This window comes from Manduca sexta, chromosome 26 (genome assembly GCF_014839805.1).
Source record: "Manduca sexta isolate Smith_Timp_Sample1 chromosome 26, JHU_Msex_v1.0, whole genome shotgun sequence".
NCBI classification, from domain to species: Eukaryota; Metazoa; Arthropoda; class Insecta; order Lepidoptera; family Sphingidae; genus Manduca; species Manduca sexta.
Window position 1 is genome coordinate 3,686,278 of NC_051140.1, and position 23,623 is coordinate 3,709,900.

Below are 23,623 nucleotides of genomic sequence, written 5' to 3' on the forward strand. Positions count from 1 at the left end.
ACTCTAGTAAGAAATCATATTACCACTACTTAAAATCTTTAAACTCGTCTAAATTCAATAAACAATGGACGCCGCTTTCCGATAAAGGCGTCGACATGGAACCGGGGTTAACAAAAACATAAAAAATGTCGTCCTCTAACAAAGACCCTTTTATGTGAAATCTTTACACTTTTAAACTGCACATGTGCAGCAATAAAAATGTTGGCTATGCAATATTACTGTAATAAAAACAAATTATCGCCTATCCATAAATTATTTATACTCGTCTATATTTTTGGCATTAAATAAAAATTATTAATAAAGGAGATAGAATTTCGGGCGTCTTCTTCTTTAAATTGGAAATTTCCTCCTTATTTCTTAAATAAGGAGGATTTAAATTGAAATTTCCTCCTTATTTCTTATTTTTTAAGTTATCGAAGAACCTCTTTATCCTCTTAATAACAATTGTATTTTTTAAGTGCCAATGAACACTAAAGATTATTTTTCTAGACGTCATGTTATCCAAATCGAATGAGCTATCACTCATATTTTTGGATCTTTATAATACATAAATTGACACCTTTTTGAGCTTATTGACTGGACTAAAAGGCTTACCGGCCTGACTTAATATATTCCCAACATTAAATTAGAGTTTACTATTAAAAGTTGACGGTAAAAGTTACGCTTAATGCTACTGCTGTTTCAATATCGAAAACTCTGAATTTTTAACTGAGATCAAGAAAAGATAGGTAACACCTATAAGTATAGTGAGTATACCCGTCGAAGTAGTTTATTTTTGCATTGAGTACTTTTAAGTTTTCCAATTATATTTCTTTTCAATATTTTGACATTTGATTATTCGTAAAGCAACTTAAATAACATACTACATAGATTACTACAAGTATGATCAATAGCACTATGTTAATTTTTTTGGCAAAAAAAACACACAATGACTAATGATATTTGACCCCACGATAGATAGGATAACTTAAGGATTAATATAAAAATATAATAAGTAGCATATTGAAGTCTGTTTTACACAATTAAAGGAATAAGTATTCATCAAAACTCAATAATATTATAATTATATTTAAAAGAGCTTAAAAAGGTGGTCTATGTTGGCTTTAAATATAATTAATTATGATGACCAATAATTAAAAAAAAGCCATAAACCGCGATTTTCTCAAAACTGCAAAATTTTAATTATTAGTTCTCTGCCCTGACGATATTTTTCCCACGCATATTAACATCCACTAGTTAAAATTAATATTAAAATATTATATAGTATAGTATGACTGATTTACTTACTGTAATATTTAATTCCCGGAATATATAATCCATGGTGCAGTAGTCACATGACGGGTCGGCGACTAAGTAATTAAGAGTCCAGTAAACGAACATAAGTCTACGTAGTGGCAAGATATCGGTGTCCGTAAACGAAAAAATAATTGTGAGCAAAATACTACTGGTACTCAATAGTTGCGTGCGCGTCGTCAATCAGTAAAATACAACTAAAGTAAACAATAATAGTTATCTGCTGTTCCTTTCGCACATCTCCAAAACTGTCGTAATTGGTGAAATATGAGACAGGGGCGTGTCTAAATATCTCGGGACATTAGACCGGTCAAGCAAAATGTGTTTGGAAGTGTACTAGCACCAACTTGTCCGATTGTACAATGGAATTTGTTAAGCTTAGAATGAACGTAGAAAATTCCTTGAGATTAAGTACCACTATTATGGCCTTTGCGCGGTGACGGTATATAGCATGTTGCAAATATAAATGAATTGAAATTATGATAAGATATTTAAAAAAAATACTTTTAGTGTCTATGCTGTTTGTTTTGAGATCCTAACAGGTTACCTATACCACTTTGCGAAAGGTGTGTTTTTGGTGTACCACTGCCCTCATATTTTTGTATGCATGCTTACATCATATCTATTATCAGCTATCGTATGATGCGGTTTTATTGCACGATTATAAAAGTTAATCATGATTACTTTATTAATAAACTAGCTTCCGCCCGCAGCTTCGCCCGCGTGGATTTCGGGCTACAAAAATGGGGGAGGTGCTCAATTTGTCGGGATGTTTTTTTAATGTATGGTGGTATACAGGTGGTCCGATTGTCCAGTCAGGGTCTGATTATGGGATCCTAGTGAAATCGAAGGAACTTTTAACCATTAAGGTTGCACACGCGACGGAAGCTTAAAAAATGGAGTAACTTCTCCCGTTTTCCCAACATTTCCCTTCACTGCTCTGCTCCTATTAATTGTAGCGTGATGAAAAGTATACTATAACCAGCTCAGGAGTATGAAAAATAATTGTACCAAGTTTCGTTAAAATCTGTCGAGTAGTTTTTGTTTCTATAACGGTTATACAGACAGACAGACAAAAAATTTACTAATTGCATTTTTGGCATCAGTATCGATCCCTAATCACTCCCTGATAGTTATTTTGGAAATATATTTCATGTACAGAATTGTCCTCTCTACAGATTTATTATAAGTATAGATATAGATAAAACTAGCATACGGATTTGGATGAAACTTTACAGTAATATTGGTTATACAACAGATTTACACATAGGTCACAATTTATAATGATTTTGTGTAATTTGGACATAATATAACCATACATATCAAGTAAGTCGATAAAAAAAATATCCCGCAAAACTTCTCCATGCGGGCGAAGCCGCGAGCAAAAACTAGTAATAAATAATTTGTAGTCGCAGTTTCTGTCGCACGATCTCTAACGAAATCAAATGTACTACTGTCCAATAATATTATACACATCATCCTAAAATATAAAACTGTTGTGGCAATCATGGTAACCGTTGGAAAAATATACGCGTGTTACTAACCGAGTGAGGTGGTTCTCGTCAAGAAACTGTCACCCATATCAAAAGTAGCGTGGTGCACCGTTAAACCGGCCAGCGTCGAATGCATTTGCTTAATCAAATCGTTTGCGGGCGCGTGTTGTGAATGTACAAAACATTCATCGATTAAACCCCTAGATTTTATTGTTACGTTTTTCTGTGTCATATAATTGGTGCATTAATCCCTGAATGTGGGCCAAGTGGTAGTTTTACATCAGTTACTGTGATAGCGGCATCATCCCGCTTTGTTCGAACAAGTTTAAGAATTGTCAACAGTGTGGCAAAACTAATTACAAAGCTTACCCCTGTGGTTAACACGCTCGATCTCTGCCAATAGTTTATGAATAACTAATAAACCTATATAATTAAATATTCAAAAGGCTTGACGTCAGCGGGGAGGTTGGCCGCAAGGCCCCTATAACATTATCATATTATCTTCACATATATATGATGGTTTTGGCCAACGAGCTGTTAAATATGATCCTACAATTTTATATATGACTCACTCAGACAATATGTGCGAACTTAGTCTACAGATAATGAAACGAGAGGCCTTACACCCAATAAACATACTTTACTACATAATAGTAATAAATATTGATATCTTTACAGGGCTTTTTTTTAAAGTAAGATGGTGATAATGATTATATTATCTATATTTTATCCTGTCGTGTCGTTATAAAGAAACTCATTTGTTCACATTAAATATTCTGCTATTTTCGTCATATTTATTTGCATATGCCTAAATACTATTCGGGGCCAAACTGCTTGTGATGTTATATTGCTAAGTCATGAAACGTCCTTTGAAGCGGCAGTATCTGTCGATGTCTATCAATCTATATGAGTGACCTTCGAAAGCCGCGGTCGCGTAAAGAGGTGCAGTTTAAAAATACAGCAAACATTCGAAACGCACACAAAGGTTAGAATTGAAAGCGTGTCACGGCGCGTGCGGCCGTATTTCGTACCACGCGAGACGGCGCTGCGTACTGTCGCCGGCGAAAGTGATTTAGACATTAATGGCTCTAGCGTCGCGTACACGCGTTAGCACTGGAACTGACAACTGTGTCGCCAATTATATTAGCCCATTTGCCATCGGAATGATTGGAATGTTAGCCGGCTAACATGATAGCTACATGACATTACGCGTGTCACGGAAAAATAACCTAATTATGTAATAAATAATAAGGTTATATTCCCGTGACACGCATAATGTCATGTAACTGTCATGTAGCTGTCATGTTAGCCGGCTAAAATGTCAAGTATTAAGTAGTTAAAAGTTAGTTAGTTATAACGGTTATTCAGACGAAAGAGTAAAATTTTAGCATTAATCTCTCGTTTGTTTCTTCTCCTGTGATACAGGACTTCAGAAACGACGTGATACTGAAACTTGAAGGAAATTATGATATCTTTCAACCAGTTATCTAGCCATGTTCCTTCATAGTGTGCTGAGTTAAAAAAAAGTACTTAAGTGTCAAAACTGTAGTTTAGTGGCATTTGTTAAGAGGTCTATAAATGAATAACTTATTCCTCTTACAATAATATTGCAAACAATTATTTGAGACGTATAAGCTATTCGTTAAAAATTAGCATTGGAACGCTTTATTTTGTGATGTTACTACATCGTCAAATTACAATATTTATAAAAAAAAAAACGAATCTCGTTGTAGATTAGCTATATGTCGTCAAATTTAAGATGAGCTCTATGACAGTTGCTATTGAAATCACGCCTTGAAATGTTGTCTTTTTGGACGGTACAAAGTTTGCGGAATAAGATCATACTTTATTGATGCATCTGCAGTAATTATTACGCGCCTTATTACAAATTATAGGTTTTTGATTTAGCAAAATAAATAAATCGAATAGATATAGTTGTTTTAATATATTCCCACACTCGTTACTCTGACAGCTGTCACAAGGCTCATTCAAAATTTTACAAAATATAAGCAAGGCGTAGGTACTATAATATGATAATGACAGTATCAACCAATAAGATAAATTCTGACACAAATCACTTTTACCAACGACATTACACACGCAACTCGCCAGTTAACATTTATTTAGACCTTTGGGCGTCAACTGCATGCCACCGGCGGACGATCTCGCCATTCTAACTGCAATATACGTATAGATCATATTTTGAAAGTTGTCATGGGTTCATAATTCTGATACTAAAGAGAAATTTAAAAGACTGCCGTGGACTTATTTGGTACGGAAATGAGAAACCCTCCAAACAATTTTCAAAACCTGTCGCATATACCATGAGCCTTCGATCAATCCTATAATCCGTCTCTAACTAGGCACTAGTTAACAAAAATGCGTAAGACAGTCTTGAACGCGGTGTTGATTACATCCTTTTTGCAAATGGATCTTTGGCTTCTAGAATTTCATCAGGGGCGTGGCGTGGAGACTTGTCAACTTAAAGATTGAATTAGAATATAATACATTAACCAAAACGATATCCAGGATACGAAAAATATATTATGAAATATGCATTGCCAAAAAACTTTATATACTTGTTGCTATGGTCTTGTATAAAAAATTTACGATACACTTTATTAGACCACACATACGAATGAACTATGAAATACTATCATAAGGGTTTCCTTTATACCTATTTAGGAATACAATCTTGAAATAAGCTTGCGCAAAGCGGGGCCCTCGCCGGCCACGCCTCCGTCGACCTCCATAAAACAACTCCATCAATACGGAATTCGACAAACGGTACCGGCGGATTTCTAATTCGTATTCAACTCGAGAATTAAGTATGCTAATGTTAAGACGACCGGCGCTGGGGTGATGCCGCGGCGCTGGTGACCCTGTACTGGCGACTGGATCTTACTTCTCTGTCATAAATAGCTGTGCTGAATCTTAGGTGGCAATCTCTTTGTTGTAAAAAGTCAACGAAGTGAGTACCCAGTACACGAAATCAAAGTGTATTTTTTTTTACTTGACTTACGCTTGTTAGCCTGGCAGGGCCAGCTTGTACAAACACACCGGTCTTGCGGGTGAGTGGTTTAGGCACTACGAGCCCTTAAGTGACCATGCTGAGGGCGACCCTTTAAAGGCTCACGGTTTCGACTCAGGACGGCCACTGAGAGGATGAGACATCAGCGATTATGGGTAAAATGTAAAGGCAGCGTGCTGCTATTATAATATATCAAATAATAACGTAATTTTTAAATAAAGGTTCAGTCTGGGTACAAGTACCCTCGCAAGATAACCTCGCAAGGCCGCCAGCAGCATTCTACTGTATGTTATCGATGGAATCCCCTGCAAGGATGCTCAAGGAAAGTTGACGTCATCCGCCGCAGTGCGAGTAGTGCGTACGCAGACACGTGATATTTGACATTATGTTGAAGTTGTACTATATTATTACCTTAAAGTATTTAAGGCATCTTGGGTATATATCTGTCTTTACCTTAACGTTACTTCATGTTTGCCAATTATAATCCAAGGGCAATTTTATCTTTATTTTCTTATCAGATTCTTTAAATAGCTGACACTGGTGCAATGTCGTATAGTTGGAGTTATGGATATAAATATACATTCATTTATAGATTTTGGTAGCGAGAAAAACCTAGTTAATTATAAGCAATGTGCTATTGAGAGGTTCCTCAGAAAATCATCAGGGGAAGTCTATGTTCAGCGTGGACTTAATGTGGCTGATGGTGATGACTATGTTATAAGATATTCACGGATTTAGAATTAAATACAGTGGACTGGATTTAAGTGTATATCATTTCAGTGTAGTTTCCACTACTATATAAATAAAATCTTATATATGGTTGCATACTGATACAGGTCGTCAGCAAATTGTGTTATTTCTTATTCTACAAACTAACTTGTCTGTTTACAAAGTCTTTTAAGGCCGCTGTGATCAGTCTAATCCACAATTAAGCGGCCAGTCTTGATGTACCAATTAGGAGCCGTGCTTTCCGAGTCTTGGGTCCCAATTGAACGGGTGTGTAGCCCAAGACTTCGAGAGAATGCGATATTTTATTATTTTAAATCAGAACATTATGGATTACAACTTTTCTTATACTATTATATACAATTTCCAACTCTTCCCTATCTTTACTATTTGATTAATTTTGCTGCAGGATAATGACAAATTAGTTTTCCCTGAGACTCGCCGAGCTTCACCGCTCGGTGTCATAAAATGCGTGCCACTGCTGATCCTGGCTTACAGGAGTTGTAGTGGTGGGTGTGAAGGCGGGAAAGTCTATTTTCTTATACTATATTTATAGTTATAAATTATAATTCATGATTCGTTTATTAAAAATACATTGCGAGTTCTGTGACTTTATTTTAATAATTTTAAAATATACAACATTAATTGTCTGCGATTGTACCAACATTTCGAAAATGGGTATTAATTATAGATTTAACAAAGCAGTTTTCTGTTTTCTGATTCAATTTTATAATAATGATTAATGCAAAATATATTAGTCGTGCCATAATACCCGCTTTATTTCCTTCCACTCGAACCAAATACACAAACGGCAAATAGTGATGTCATGGGTGAGTAACAGCCGGTGCGCACGTCATACGCGCATATAATAACCGCTCGTGTACGTACTGTATAGGGATTTTAGACTAACTTGTCATTTCTGCATCATTCAGATTCTTTCGTCATCCTCGTCGTCATTAAAAGCTCAAAACGATGATGACGTAAGAAAAGTAAATATCCAATTCCAAAATTCAATTTGTATTTTAATGCGTCTCGAGACACCAAACCACTGGCATGGGGGTCGTGTATTAATCACGTGAGGCTTAAAGGGGGGGGGGGGGAATTATCACGAAATATCACAGGGAGGGGGGCTAATGATTTATCATGTGTATTTATTTTTCGTTGATCGCGCGATTTAATCTAAAAACTTCAGTATATATTTTGTAACAAAAAAATTCACGTGATTTTCGGTAGAGGGGGGAGGGGTAGTTTAAAACCTCACCACATATCACCAGAAGGGGAAGCGGGGGGGGGGGCGGTTAGGGGTTAAAAGTCACTAAAAACATCACGTGATTAATGGACGACCCCATAGGTTTTATTAATACACATGTATGGTAACCACCAGTAAACAGGCGGACGTACTCAGCCATCCACTTGACGATGGCTCAGGATTTCGCTAGGCCAAGCCTTTTACTGTCAACTACGAAGCCATTACGTCACTTTAATTTTCAACTTGTAATCTGTTTTCTAGGAAGTCTTGCTGATAAAAATACCGAGAATTTATTATCAACCGTTTTTGATAGTGATTTAATCTCAGCTTCGTAAATATACGTGACACATGCCATGACTCAGATTTGGGTGACCTTTGCCGCTGTGGGGTGTTTGAGACGCGTTAGTTGTGATGAAGTAGTGTTTGATTACTTAATTTTACTAGTTAGTTGCTTTCAGGTATTATGCAGTTCCTATACACTATATTTAAGTTTTAATCAATTTTGCAAAATGTTCACGTTAATTGCTGACCCTACACCTAGGCAATACAGCTCTTTCAGCGTCGGCTTTAGGAACTATAAGGCATATTTGTTAAAACAATTGGTAAATAGCACAAAATATTTATATATTGGTAGTATTGAGATGGAACCAGTAATTATTCGTTTTACAGCCGGACCATACTTTCACTGCGCCGCAGAAGCTACAAATACTCTATATTATGGCCATTCATGAAATATTTTGTAAAGTATTATTATAAATAATCAGATACACGGTTATTGTACCAATCAGCATACGCTTTGGTACCAGTCAGTTGTTATATTTAATTGAAACTTCCAAAAAAACTTAACAAACCGACCACGTTTATCAATGTGTCAACGGAAACTTGCCGCGTTTGATAAACACATTGTACTAATAACAAATTATATACTCATAACTCCTAGTGATTCATCCGCCGCATGTTATGATGAACAGTAGGTCACGCTAAAATCACAGCGCGATAACGTCATTTGACCAGGTGGCCAGTGACGGTGAATTGATTTTGATAAGTGCGTACATTTGTTTGATGATACGATATTTTCTTTTAGTTTCTCTATGTAGCCGAATCAACATGAGTTTGTAAGCATTTTAGAGGGTCATTTATAAGGACCTCGTTGTCATGCTCTTATAGTCGGAAGGATTTTGTACGACTATTAATTATTATTTAAATTTGTCTAGTCTCAATTGCTCGTTCGCTGTTGTGTTCGGAATTCGCACTTCGCATATTGTAAATATTGGTCTTGATCTATCGGCGTGTTCTTAGGCAACGCAACTTGCGCCGGTTTATGTATTTTAGTTTGACAACTTATAAATTTTATCAGCCAGAAAATATTGTTTGCTGTAATAACTGATACATTATAATGTCGCTAGTGTGAATTATACAGAAAAAATTGACGCCCAGGCCACTTCTTAAATTATTGATTATTGTTTTGACAATGAACACTATGGGTATAAAGTTTTTCCTACAACGCGACCCTACTTTATTTCATAAACAGACTGAAGCAATGAAAATGAAAACATAATGTCAATTATATTTTGCAACGTGTAACATTATTGTAAATATATTTTGCTGCTATGACAACATTGTTTTGAATAATAAAAACTATTTCTATAGCTGCAATAACAATATAAAAATACTTTGTTTTCCCACTTAAGTTGTTAACATAATTCATACAATATTTTATAATAATGTTTTCTTCCGCGAATTGTGAAAGTTGTTTATTCGCAATGGTATTGAATATTTTATCACATGCATTACTCACCAAATCAATTTAATCCTTCGTCGAATCAAAATATATGCATACGCTCATCTTCATAGCCTGTAACAATGGGCGCCCACACGCGTGCGCGTATGGTAAACATGCTTTACTGTTGCGTTCTGCACCGCGTCGCACGTCCTGTGGTCCAAGGAAAGAGACGTAACGGACGCGCGTGGTTAGGCCGCGCCCACACTGACCAAACAATTCGCAACCGACAGCCTTGAGTTAGTATTATATCATGTATACACTATCTACATTATTAACGGCTAAATTACTTCAAAAGCAGGACTATTCAGACACAGAGTAATTGTTTTATTTTTATGTCATGCGCGGCCATGACTTTGATCATAAGGTTTTGTATAATATTAACTTATCTTCTCTACTTATTCTTGTCAATTTCTGATAGTTAAGACTTTAAGAGATCAAAATTCCTCCGGTGATATCACACTTATGACTTATAACTTAGCAAAAGTAAGGAAATAAGAAGATACATCAATTATGGTGAATATTTAGCAAGTGGTTAGAGAAAGACAGGTTTTTAATTAAGTAAAACAGTGGCTGTATTAAAATGCGTGTCAGGGTGTTTACATGGCAAGTCTCAGGATCCATGTTTTATTGTTGTACTGGATATCAAACAAGTGAGAGAAGAAAGAGTTAGTTCGTGGCCTTTGACCCGAACAATTATTTCACAAATACTATGAATGGTTCCCTTCTAGCCGAATTTCGGCACGGCGGCCAATCTCAACGGAGATCAGACACGTACGCAGTAGATATTGTAGTGCACAAGTGTGTGCGCAATACACAAGCACTCTCTGTTCCTTCACTCTCATTGTCCGGTGAGATGGCAATCGACTTGAGAGAGATCAGGTGCAGGGCCAATGGCTTCACGTGCTACAAACACTATACTCTAGTTTTGAACTTCGACAAATTTATGAATAGGCCACCATGATTTTACAAAAATACAATCTACAACAAATTATAAAAAATTACAATGTCTTCATGACTACTATAACAAAACATATTATTGCATTTCTAAAAGTTACTTCCACTATTTGATGTACGCTAAATCTATTAGCTCATAAGTATACAACGCAAGCTATTTAAAGTGTCACCTTTGTAACATCCTCACCCGACATTCTTGCACCGAAGGTATCTTACTCACTAATTGGTTACGTACAGTCGTGTAATTGAGTTGTTCTGTATTTAACGACTTCTGTGTCGCGTCAGGCGAAGCTCCATGCCTATAGAGGTCTCCCGCCGCGTTGCAAATTACACAAGTGTTTGTACGATTCGCAAATATGAGAGAGGTGTTGCTTACCCTGTATTTCGTTATATCACCTTCGGCGAGCAGGATATTGGGATTAGATTGACCCTTCGTTTGATAATTGAATATATTCATTGCTTACATCATTTACCTCAAAAATAAAATGTATATTCTTTTAAATAACTCTCATAATCTTGATTCCGCACTTGGATAACGTGTACGATGAATATCAGCTCCGAGAAGCTATTAGATTATTCTATTACGTATTTTATTTTATCAAGAAGGATAAACAAATAAAAATTCGGAAACTATAGTCAATGGCACATATACAAACATACAGTAATAACAGATAGTTATATGATGTGACAAATAAAAAAATGCAAAGGAAAATAAACTATACGTTTAGTAAAATGTGGTATACACATACTAATCATGACATTACTTGTTTAATGTTTCTCACAAAAAATATTTATTGGGTTGTAATCACTTAATTCTAATAAATGATAAGTTAACTCCATACGTAGTTGTACCGATCTCTCTTGTATCTTGGTGATCAATACGAAGCCTTTACTCAATCAGTACATACTCTAATCCGGCTGTAGTCAACCTTATTTGAGGAATAGCCGGCTACCAAACGTGCTAATAATTTGGAAATTTTAACTATGCAAATAATCATTCATTCATCGAGCCGTGGCTTTAAACCGGTATTTCAACCACAACATGTCATAAAGTTGAGAGTGGCAACAAGGACGGCCATATAATATGCATATGTTTATTGGGATGATCCGTGTCGACCACTATAATTGAGAGTTCACCGAGTGGAATTAATAGATTGTTGGAATATTTAATAGTTTAAGTATTTCTGCTTTTTTTTTAATGTTGATTCTAATATTTTTAAACGTCATCCGTGTACCAAATGTGTGAGTTGTGATAATGGATGACAAAATATACGGGTATAAAAAGTGCATAAACGAAATCATCATCATCATCATTATTTCAGCCGGGAATCGTCCACTACTGGACATAGGCCTCCCCCATTGAGCGCCGCAGGGACCGGTTCTGGGCCGCCCTCATCCATCGGACTCCGGCGACCCTCACCAGATCGTCGGTCCAAACGAAATAAGGGGCGTAAATCTAAAAACTAAATGTAGATCTTAATGCTCTCACAAATGTTGGTCAGTCTCCTTAGAAAGCTTTCTTGTAGCTACAGCGGTTAAGGTAGCTGATATTACTGCCCATTCTCAAAAATCCACCTGGATGTTTATGGAATAGTCAGCTGATAAATTACATCATTAGTCAAGTGAAACTGTCGGGATTTGGATACGATGACCAGGTTAAGCAAAGATACTTTTTACATTTATAATTTGTGATCAATTCTTCTATTATAATTTAAGATTAGGTTGCACATTGCTCGGTGGCAAAAATAATATAACTGTCAAATACACTGATATCAAACGAAGTTTAGCTCTTCCTTTCGCTTACTTCCGTCCGGTCCCTCGCTGCATCCTTTCACTTGGAGTACACTTACGTCCCACATAGTATGTCAAGATATTTTCCGTTTTGCTCTCTCTCTAGTTAAGCACGCACCAACTTTGGCAATTTTGTGCTGATGTTATTATCTCAAAGCCGCATAGCCAGCACGTCATAATGTCGCTTCACGTACAGCCACTCCAATATCGTTAAGTTATCTCCTCTTCAGGAATGTCGTATGAAAATAGGTCATATTTATGCAGGCACTGGGCAGGAATTCGAACAATAATAAATAGGAATGCACATTATGATGCTGTTAATTCGCTACGGCTGTAGACTTAATTGCTTCAATTTGAATTTCATTTCCGAGTTTCATTGGTGTACCCTTATTTCTTGTTGTCAAACATCACTTGTCAAACATGTCAACATTTGACCAAGTAAAAAAAATGGTTAATAAAGATTTTATAGTCTCAGATGTTCAATCATAAAAATGCAGTACAGAGGTAAGAACGTTTCGTCCTCTGACCGGCAACCCCAACACAAGTTTTTCCTTAGTTTTCCTGTTGCGTCTTGGAGTTGAGAGAAGTGAGCACGTATAATTTGCTCAGTAATTTACACATTTTCGCTTGTGTCCTTATCATTTCAAGGCCGCGGCGAGGACGTAACTTGTGACAGCCCGAGCACCGACTCGCTTGTGTAATGTTTGCATTTGTGATAAAACTGTGTGCGTGTTGTAAAAAAAATTGTAGCGTTGTGTGTGTGCTACGTGAAATATGATATTTTCTCAGACGGAGTTTAAGTAATGGTTGTACAATATTGTATACTGGAAAATAGGTGGATTATAAGATTTTATGTCAACGCACTAAGATTACCAATAATGATGGTATCAAAGAAAAAGCAATGTACCTTCCGCTCTTTACCAACTGTCACCGTGAAGACGTTAGTACATAAAAGAATATACAGTTCCTAAACCAATTTTTTATTGAAAGATCAAAAAATTACTGCCCTTAGAGCTTGAATTGATTTTTAAGCTGGCTGTATTGGCGTCAGCTAAATTTGGCATGCCTTACGATGACCCTATGTGTACCACGGACTTTATAATTTTTGCGGATAAAGAAGATGATCACAAATACTTAATTGATTTATTTTTTGTTACAGTAATGCGCGGCGGCAGGACGTGACACGATGTGCAAAGACGGTTGAGACGCGCGCGCGTCACTCACAGACGCGCACACTCTGAACAACATGTCGTTTCTAAATAATCTTAAAAAGGTAAACGTCGCAAGTTCGTTAATATGTTGTAGATATAGAATGGATATTGTCTACTCGGTTACTTGACAGCAATAAATACTGTAGAAAAAGAGATCCTGGGTACGACTCACACATCAGGCATCTGTTTGAATTCATCCTATGCGATTTGTTTAGGATTGGACTTCTATTGGCGGTTGGAGTCAGTCTTCCGGCAATATTCCAGATAAACGAGTAGAGTAGAGTCTGATTAGCATAGACAAAACACAGAGCAGAGCAGATTTATGATTATTGTAGGTAAAGACGGGCACAACATGCGCTGTCTTGTTGCATCTGTAAGATAATTTAAATCCTCAAGCATCTGATTTAGGCGCTGGTTCCACATAACAAATGAAAAATACTAATGTGCGGTTGTTAATTTATGCATTTGTTCATAATAGCCACTAAATTATCTGTTTGTGGTGTTCAGGTGCTGCACCTCGGCGGCGGCAATGACGCGAAAAAGAAGAAAGTGTTCAACAACATCCGGGACAACTGCGACCCGGCCGAGAACTGGGACATGGTCGGCGAGCTCGGCGATGGCGCGTTCGGGAAGGTTCGACACTATACCAATACAGTCTTAATACTTATGCCTGTTGCAAATCAAAGTTAAGTTTAGCTCGCATTAGTAACAGAATATTAATGATTTCTTATGTTTACGCGAATGTTAGACATTGAAATTAAACTAATTTTCCGCATTCTATCGCGGTTTTGTGTATTTTATTTTTCTCCCGACGTTTCGAAGACTTTGCAGCCTTCATGGTCACGGGGGGACCATGAAGTCCCCATACACAAAACCGCGATAGAATCCGGAAAATTAGTTTAATTTCAATAACAGAATATTGCTAATAGCTTGGCTGCTTAATTAAAAAAAGATATCTCAACTATACGAGCTAAGCTATACCAACTTACGTTAGTTCTTAGTTTGCAACCGGCTTTATCAATAGTACTATTGATACAAGTATATAATTTTGTATGGATTTCATTAATTTGCTATTTAAATGAAAATTGAATGTTTTTATTTTCTACACAAACATTGGCGACATAACAATAGTCGTATTATGTAGTAAGATAATATAAGGATCTTTTCCTGTTTAGAATAATTGAATTATAAATTAATTATTTTTTCAATTATAAATATTTCCAATAATAATCATTTTTTTTAAATGACTGTTCTCATTATTCATGTGCTACTAATGCAATAGGAATTGACTCGAATCTAACATATTTTATCGCCTTGTAATGAAAAACCATTTGTTGTGTGATAAAACTTAACCCATTATGTTTGATGGACAGGTTTACAAAGCTCAACACAAGACGACGGGCCAGCTGGCGGCCGCCAAGATGTGCCTGCTGGACAACGAGGACGACCTGGCGGACTTCACCGTCGAGATCGACATCCTCACCGAGTTCCGGCACCCCAACGTGGTGGAACTGCACGAGGCGTACTTTATAGACAACAAGCTGTGGGTCAGTTGACAGTTTGCGACTTGCGTTCACTTAATGTTTTCTATATTTTGTTGTTAGTAGATTTTCAACGAAATTGACAGTAAAGCATGCATGTTTAGAAATTTGTAAATCAAGATTTATTGTGGGTATGTAAGATATATTGTGAAAGATAAAATATGATTATTTTTCATTGCAATTTTACAATGAATAATGTTGAGGTTGATGTGTTTTGTGCAGTAGTAACGAGTAACGAGTGACGTAACGTGTTGCGTTGCAGATGCTGCTGGAGTACTGCGACGGCGGCGCGCTGGACTCGGTGATGGCGGAGCTGGAGAAGGGGCTGAGCGAGGCGCAGATCGCGTACGTGTGCCGCGAGATGTGCCGCGGGCTGCAGTTCCTGCACGCGCGCCGCGTCATACACCGCGACCTCAAGGCGGGCAACGTGCTCGCCACCATGACCGGCGGCGTCAAGCTCGGTCAGTGCACACCGTTCAAATATATGTGCTACGTACTAGAAACCATTCATTATGTTCAACTGAATTGAGCTGCAATCCATTCAAACTGACTTAATAAATAGGTTATAACAGTGACGTTTTGATTGCCATCTTAGTTCAGATTTTGAACAAATAGTTTATATGGACGTTCGTATCTATAGAATATACGTCAATGGTGCACACCCACTATGTCCATGACAGCCGCAGTGCGGCAGGCTTGCTGGTGCAAAATGATATATCTGTTAGGTCTTTTTAGCGACCTACTTGTTATGCAACGTCTCGAACGAATTTTCATTTGTTTCATATACCGATTTCATCATTGATTGATTCAAGCAAGATAGTTTAGATAATTCATAGTAATGTCTCTTATATATTATTATATCTGAGCGTGTTCGTATACCGTTATCGTTTTATTCTGCAGCTGACTTCGGCGTGTCAGCGAAGAACAAGTCGACGCTGCAGAAGCATGACACGTTCATCGGCACTCCCTACTGGATGGCCCCCGAGGTCGTGCTGTGTGAGACCTTCCGGGATCACCCTACGACTTCAAGGTAACGATAAACACGGTCCACCGACTGTGTCACTGTTTGAGATTATATTTAAAATATTGGAATATTATGATAGCTAAATTATTCGTGGTCTAAAGATGTCCTAATAATAATAACATTATAACCAACAGTGTAGATAACCAAAAACCAAAGCCTATCGTTCTTAGAATGCATTGGGGGATGGAGTGATTACCTCTTAAAACATATTAATGAAGACCTTAAAGTGATATTTCAACTTCATTTGGTACAGGTGGACATATGGTCGCTGGGCATCACGCTGATCGAGTTCGCGCAGATGGAGCCGCCGAACCACGAGATGACGCCGATGCGTGTGCTGCTCAAGATACAGAAGAGCGACCCGCCCACGCTCGATCAGCCCTCGCGCTGGACCAAGTCCTTCAACGACTTCATAGCGAAGGCCCTTGTCAAGGTTGCTCTATTGCTCACTATAATAATAATGTTCATAAATTAAAAATATCGTGATTGGTGCAGTGTCGTTTGATGTGATCTGAATTTACCACATATGACTACGATTTTTTGTAAATGACATAAATTTCTTTACGATTATTACACCATTTTTATATAAATAATGAAAAAGGAAAACATACCTTATTTGAATTTACAACAGCTTCACATTTTATTATCAACTTTTACGATACTTAATGCTTGGTGAATATTACCAGGATCCAGAGAAGAGGCCGACTGCGAGCGACTTGCTGAAGCACGACTTCGTGAGCGGCGACCTGGACTCGAAGCCGCTGCGAGATCTGCTGCTCGAGTACAGGGCCGAGGTGGTGGAGGAGGAGGTGGTCGACGATGATGCCGAGGTCAGTGTCTGCCCAGGGCTCTCAATAGCGAAATTCAGCTGGTGGTCCCGGGTTCGAATCCCCCAGTGGTATTATATGTTACGGCTCTAATGACAATGATATTAAATAGTTTGATACTTCAAACACAATTTTGTAAAGTTTAAAAAATATTATGAAATCACACGATGTTCATATTTGTATACTTAAATAAGGGTACTGTTATTATATGTGTTAAATGTGTTTTTAACTTATTTATTGTTGTGCTTTGCAAATAAAACTAATTGGTGTTACAAGCCCGTATACGAGGCTGCCTTTAATGCCGTCGTGCGTTGAAACTTGCTACTGAGTCCAGTCACACGTGGGTTAAATTCACAATTTAATATAATATGACTATTGAGGGATAAGAACTGGCCAGGCAGCCCATCGGTACAAAACTTGCGTCTACCAAAAGAATAAATTGAAATATTATTTATGAGTATACAAATGTACAAAACATTTCCCAGTATTATATTTGCTCGAATCCGCGATACAAAGTGAATTCAAACCCACTTCTTACTCCATGTAATAACTTATTTAATATGTATCGTAAATAAATGTAATATTTTCTTATAAACAATATACATTTATATAATACTAAATAACCACGTGTGTCCGCTTCTCTCGCACGCTTACTAACACGGCTTGACCGTTTACGATGGGATCCTTCTATAACAATAGTCCAAATCGAGGAAAGGCAAACAGAAACCTAACAAGGAACAGTATCAGAGAATTGGTTAGTATATAATAAGTAATTATTTATGTGTAGTAGTAGATGCACGCGGTTTACCTTTTATTTTCCGAGAAAACATCACATGACAGTCATACACAATGATAGAATATTATCCACCTTTATTTTGTTGAGCGCGATGAATATACTTGGGTAGCATACTAATATGTTTTGGTTTGATAAACGGCGATCCAAAATCTTGCATTAAATTCCTCATGCTTTTTTGTTTTATTATTTATATTTTAGTAATTAATTTTTTATCTCTTTTCCGCCTCATAGGACGAAATTATTAAAACAACGTTTATTGAGACTCATGTGTGGAAAAATTTAAAAAGTACTTTTGTAAATAAAATATTTTAATAGTTTTAGCCCCAATGTCAATTAGTGAGAAAAGGAAGTAATTTATAGTTAATATATATTTTTTGTATAATTATTTTTGTCCTGAGCATATTTGTCTATTAAAGTATTTTATTTTTAGTTCAAATTATGTTGTGTGGCGTGGTTTTGTTGATATAACGTCGCGTTGCGTCCTCACAAGTGTTGTCGATGTGTGTGTGCGCGTTAATGTTCGGTTTGTGTGTGGTTTACATTGCATGCGAATCGGACGGCCAGCCGCGAGAGCCTCAGCCTGCGCCGAAGGTACTCACGAACCTCTGTCTGTACGTCCGTCATTCCGCCTGTGTTATAGCTTACAGCCTTGTTTATGATGTGATGCAAAAACAATAGCTGAAAATAATTGAAATATTCTAATTGAGCAAACAATGCTAAAGGTATTGTCATTTATTGGCACAATGCAATCGAAGTGTAATTTATTATTTTCACATCAACGATGATATTATATTGTGTTTATTCTAAATGTAGTGGTTGAACTATATCATGTCACAATAATATGACGTAGTGAAGATGACAGAATATAAAGAATTATTTAATTTACCGGGTAATCGAAAACACTTAACATTGCGCGTGTATATTCCACAGGAGCCGCGCAGCTCTCATATGCCTATGGAGATGGAAGATGACTCGACGTCGGTCAGGTCGGGCGACACGCCGGACGTCAAGAGTGAGTACTCGGTTTGATATAACTATGATATTCACATTGCGTAGAAAATTTATTCGGAATTGTATTAATTGTCTTTTTTCGTATATTAAATGTAGAAAATGTTTGTGTCGTGCAGTGTCGGAGTCGGAGCCGGTGGCGGGCACGACCCCGGCGGCGGCGGCGGCCGCGGCGCAGCCCCGCGCGCCCCCTCGCCGCCGCCCGCCGCGCCCGCGCCCGCCGCCGCCGCCGCCACGCCCGCCTCCGCCGCGACACCCGCGCCCGCCGCCCCCGCCCCGCCCGCCGCCGCCAAGCGACCGCACGAAGACGAGCACCCGCCCGCTGACAGAAAACCGCCCGTGAGTAATATTACTTAATCATTACTTTAAACAATTACTTCATTGTAGCACCTTTATTTACCACGTAGATGATTTCATTTCGAGGTCCATTTGATAAATTAAGACTCCTCTTATGTCGGTATACCGATTATATACCTTGACACATATTTGTATATGTTTTTTGTAATCACTTACATTTTTAGGCTCCAAAGAAAGAAAAGGGCCCTGCGCCGCCTCCGCCTTCAGCGACGCCGCCTGCATCCCCGGCGGCGCGATCGTCGCCTCCGGCTCCGGTGCCGGGCCCGGTCCCCGTCCCCACCCCCGTAGCCCCCGCCGCCGCTCCGCCCTCCAGCGGTCGCAAACAGCCCGCGCCGCCACCGCCCACAGCTGCTGCTCCGCCCGCTTCCACCCCCGCCGCCGCTACCGCTACCGCCACCGCCTCGTCCGCCACGCCCACCCCATCAGCACCATCAACTCCATCAGCCCCATCGATCAATGCCGCCGCCACTGGTAAACAGATAGTCGATCAGGTATGTACACATTTAATTGAGATCCTTTGAAATAATTTATTAAGTACCAATTAATTTATACAATATGTAATGAACCAGGTGTGCCGTGACGCCGAAAAAGCAGTAGAAAATAAGAAAACAGAAACATCACCGGAAAAGTCGGAACAGAAAAGAACGCCAAAGCACGAAAATAGATTATCGACACCAGAGTCCAAAACGGAACTCAGGAACAACGTCGAGTCACACAGAAGCACAGAGGACATAACTAGAAACAAAGAAGAAACGCGAAGGAGTAATGTGGAACTTCGCATTATCGAAAAGAATTATTCCAGATCGAGTTCTATAGACGACGAGAAGAGTAGCGTAGAAATTAAGAGAAGTCATTTTGAGAAGTCGCGGTCGAGTTCCGCCGAAGAGAAAGCGAGTATAGAAATCACAAAACCTGAGAAGAGACAGTCGAGGTCAAGTTTCGAAGATGAAAGATTAGTGGAAGCCAGAAGCTCACAAGTTATAAGGAAAAATATATCGCGGTCGAGTTCAAGAGAAGACGATCGGCCGATCATCGAAGTAAACAGAGTGAATGCTGAGGTCAGCAGGTTAGAAAAGAATTACTCAAGGTCTAATTCCGTCGATGAGAAAGAAAAAGAGTTAGAGAGAAGAAGAGAAGAAAGGAGAAAAGAAGATAAAGAAAGGAGGTTACAACAGAATGCCGTCGAAATCAGACCCGTTATGGTAAGTTTGTCTTTTTGGTACCGAATTTACACATAAGAAAAAATATTAAATTTTCACTAGATATCATTGCAATGACGCTATTATAGAAAAAGTTGCCTAAAATTATATCATTTTGGTATCGTATATGTTTATCTTATACGTTGTTCTCAGACACCCGCGGCGTCGCCGTCGCAGCAAGTGGTAGTGGTGTCGGTTCCGGAGCGCGTGGTGGTGGTGGAGCCGAACTCGCTGGCGGCCGCCGCGGGACTCGTCACCGTCACCACCACGCACCCGCCTGTGCTCAGCACCGCCGCGCCTGTGAGTACCATCATTGTATTACTCCTTATTAGTACGCTTTAACACATTTGATTAATTATATGAGAATTCGTTTTATAACAGGTAACGGTTCTTCATTCCAATTTATGACTTGTAAACTTGTAATATTAATGTATAACTCGGGCTTCCATACAGTTACCGCCAAACGCCGTGACGATATCCACGACGCCGCCCATCGCGGACGAAGTGGTAATCGTGGGCGCCGGCTCGTCCTCCGACGACGACTGCTTCGCGCCTTCATCGCTTGACTCGTTAGACTGCAGCAATTCATACAGCGGTAAGTCAAATTAAATCGTACATTGCTTTAACATTAGATTCTTGACACGTAAATAGCAAAAATAATTGGATAAAGCCGATGAAGACAATAAGCCATTTATATAGAAGAATTTGTTATTGTATTTTTGCAGAGAAGGGTCGCGGTCGGCGGCTAGACAGCAGCGAAGTATTGATCCTCAGCCCAGGCGCCGCCGGTACCGACTCTGGAGTCTTCGACGACAGCGCCACGAACACTCTTAACTTGGTTAGTACGATACCTAAATGATAATCAAATAGAAAAGCAAACAGAAATTGAATTGAAATTGAATTTTACCTTCCGCCTATTTAGTTATATGTACTTGCATGCAAAGCAATAGTTAATTATTATTTTGTGTACGCAGGACACGTCGCACGTATCCGTCGTGACTGTTGGCAACGAGGAAGTGCGCGTGCGCGACTCGGCCGCCACGCACATCGAGCTCGGCGTCGGACACACGGCGCCGCGGCTCAGCCCCGACAGCTTCGATAGGTGCGTACGATTACACCATCTGTTTATATCGACACTGTAATAACAGTAGTAAGAACATACTTTACTACAAAGCATAGACTAAAGTTTTGTACATGTTCGCAGCGGCTAAATGCAACTACAGAGTGAAGTTGCTAATCACCACATACCACTAAATAAGAGTGAGATCACAGGAACTATTGTGTTCTGGTCATAATACCTATTGAGCAGCGGTAGCTCGCGGCCCCGATTAAATATAGCTATAAGAAAAAAAATCTCAACAACTAGTATTTTTGTTAGTAGACGGTCCGCGTCTGACAGCGGGTCGGTGGCGTCGTCATCGTCGCGCGCCGCCCCGGACGCGGACTCGCTCGCCACCTCCGCCACGTCGGCCACGAGCGCCACCTCCGTCAGCCACGAGGACCGCTCACATCCACACCATAACGGCGGCGCCAGGTTAGAACTCGACTTGGAATTGTATTATATTCTATGAAGTACAGGTAGCATTAGGTCCACATGTGAGAATGAGATCACACGGCCACAGGACAACAATGGCAATAAAGTTTACATGGAATACATATGCCAATAAGCTTATCTCAAAATTATTGACACCGCTTTTCAAACTTTCAACTTTTTTTCGTAGTAAACATATAATATCAAGAGTCTTGATGCATATTTTATATCCACAGAGTGAATACAGATCAAAGTCTGGACAACGGAGATCAGGTCGTATTGAGAAGGAAACCTCAAGAGAGTCAGCAAGTCAACAGGATACAGAGGTAATTATCAAGACATTGAAAATGATTATTAGCTAACACTTTGCAAACCTATTCAAATCGGTACATTGAATAAATTATTGTATTATGATGTCATTTTTGCTATCAGATCAAAAGAAGATATCCATATGGCTAACCTAAAGAAAAAGACGCGGAAACGAACGAGAAAGTTCGAGATCGACGGCGTCATCGTCACCACAACCACTTCAAAGGTTTGTACAGTAGTATATATTTTGAAATTATTAATTCCATCTTTCCAATATTACTCTTTAATTAGATAAGTTTAAAATAATCCTCTTCGTACTCTACTGATGTGTGTTTATATTTAGGTGATATGGGGAGACGAGGAAAGCGGTCGCACGTGGGACGACCACGCACTCCGCAAGCAAGAGTTGCGTGAGATTAAAATGCTGCAAAAACAGGAGCAGAAACAATTCCAGGACCTTAACGCCAAGGAGCAGCAGCTTCGAGAACAACAGGATAAAAGGTAATATAACGTTACATATTATATTATGGACCTTTCCGATTAGATTAGTATTTCATGGTCTCACATATAAGCACTGTGTAGTAGTGGCCTAACACTTCTTAAGATTAGTACAGGAAATATAGTAAATACATAATGGATTATCGTGTCAGGTTCGAGGCGGAGCTGTCGTCGCTGTCGCGCGCGCACGAGGCCGACCTGGAGACGCTCGCGCGGGCGCAGCGCGGCGCCGCCGAGCGCGCCGAGCAGACCCTCGAGGGCGAGCTGCGCGCCGCCGCCAAGAGGCTGCGCGCCGACCACGAGCGCGAGCTTCGCCACTTCCGCGACTCGCTCAAGCAGGAGCTGCGTCTGCTCAAGCAGGAGGTCGAGCTGCTCGCCAAGGAGCGCCGCAAGGACGCCTACCGCGCCCGCCGCGCCCTCCTCGACGCCGAGCACCAGGAGCGAGAGCGCGCCTTCGTCGCGGCGCTGGCCGACAGTGCCGACGGCGTGCTGCGCCGTCTGCACGACGCGCACCGTGAGCGACAGGCTCTGGCCGACCGCCAGTACCTGCAGCAGCGCCACCAGATCATGCGCACGCGCGAGGCGGCGCTCTGGGAGCTCGAGGAGAAACAGATCCACGAGCGGTATCAACTCGCCAAGCGACAACTCAAGGACGAGTTCCTGCTGCGCCGACAGCAAATGCTCGTGCGACACGACAAGGAACTCGAACAGATCAAACGAAAGAACAGTCGCAAGGAGGAGGAGCTGGCCAAGTGTCAGGCACTCGAAAAGCGCTCGTTGCCGAAGCGCATCCGCGCCGAGCAGAAGGCGCGAGAGATGATGTTCCGCGAGTCGCTGAGGATCAGCACTGCGCCGCAGAACCACGAAGACGATCGCGAGCGGCTTAAGAAATTCCAGGAGAACGAGAAGCGACGGTACCGAGCCGAGCAGCAGCGGCTGGCGACCAAGCACGCTAAGGCGCGGGAAGAACTCAAAGCGGCCGGAGAGGTAAGCCTTGCACTG

At 39.7% G+C, this 23,623-nt stretch overlaps 1 protein-coding gene across 1 annotated transcript in view; it reads left to right on the forward strand.

Annotated features, from left to right (window-relative positions):
- The window catches only part of LOC115451548 (serine/threonine-protein kinase 10), a 35,862-nt gene that overhangs the window by 8,537 nt on the left and 3,702 nt on the right, over window positions 1–23,623 (forward strand). The window contains 22 exon segments of the mRNA XM_037443403.1: window positions 13,480–13,593; window positions 14,039–14,164; window positions 14,905–15,078; window positions 15,335–15,533; window positions 15,973–16,083; window positions 16,086–16,102; window positions 16,350–16,529; window positions 16,783–16,926; window positions 18,650–18,731; window positions 18,847–18,879; window positions 18,948–19,066; window positions 19,249–19,575; window positions 19,654–20,286; window positions 20,437–20,583; window positions 20,737–20,878; window positions 21,009–21,121; window positions 21,258–21,385; window positions 21,662–21,817; window positions 22,051–22,140; window positions 22,247–22,349; window positions 22,467–22,624; window positions 22,774–23,608. Of these exon segments, the coding sequence (XP_037299300.1) occupies window positions 13,567–13,593; window positions 14,039–14,164; window positions 14,905–15,078; window positions 15,335–15,533; window positions 15,973–16,083; window positions 16,086–16,102; window positions 16,350–16,529; window positions 16,783–16,926; window positions 18,650–18,731; window positions 18,847–18,879; window positions 18,948–19,066; window positions 19,249–19,575; window positions 19,654–20,286; window positions 20,437–20,583; window positions 20,737–20,878; window positions 21,009–21,121; window positions 21,258–21,385; window positions 21,662–21,817; window positions 22,051–22,140; window positions 22,247–22,349; window positions 22,467–22,624; window positions 22,774–23,608 (4,044 nt within the window). The 5' untranslated portion in view covers window positions 13,480–13,566.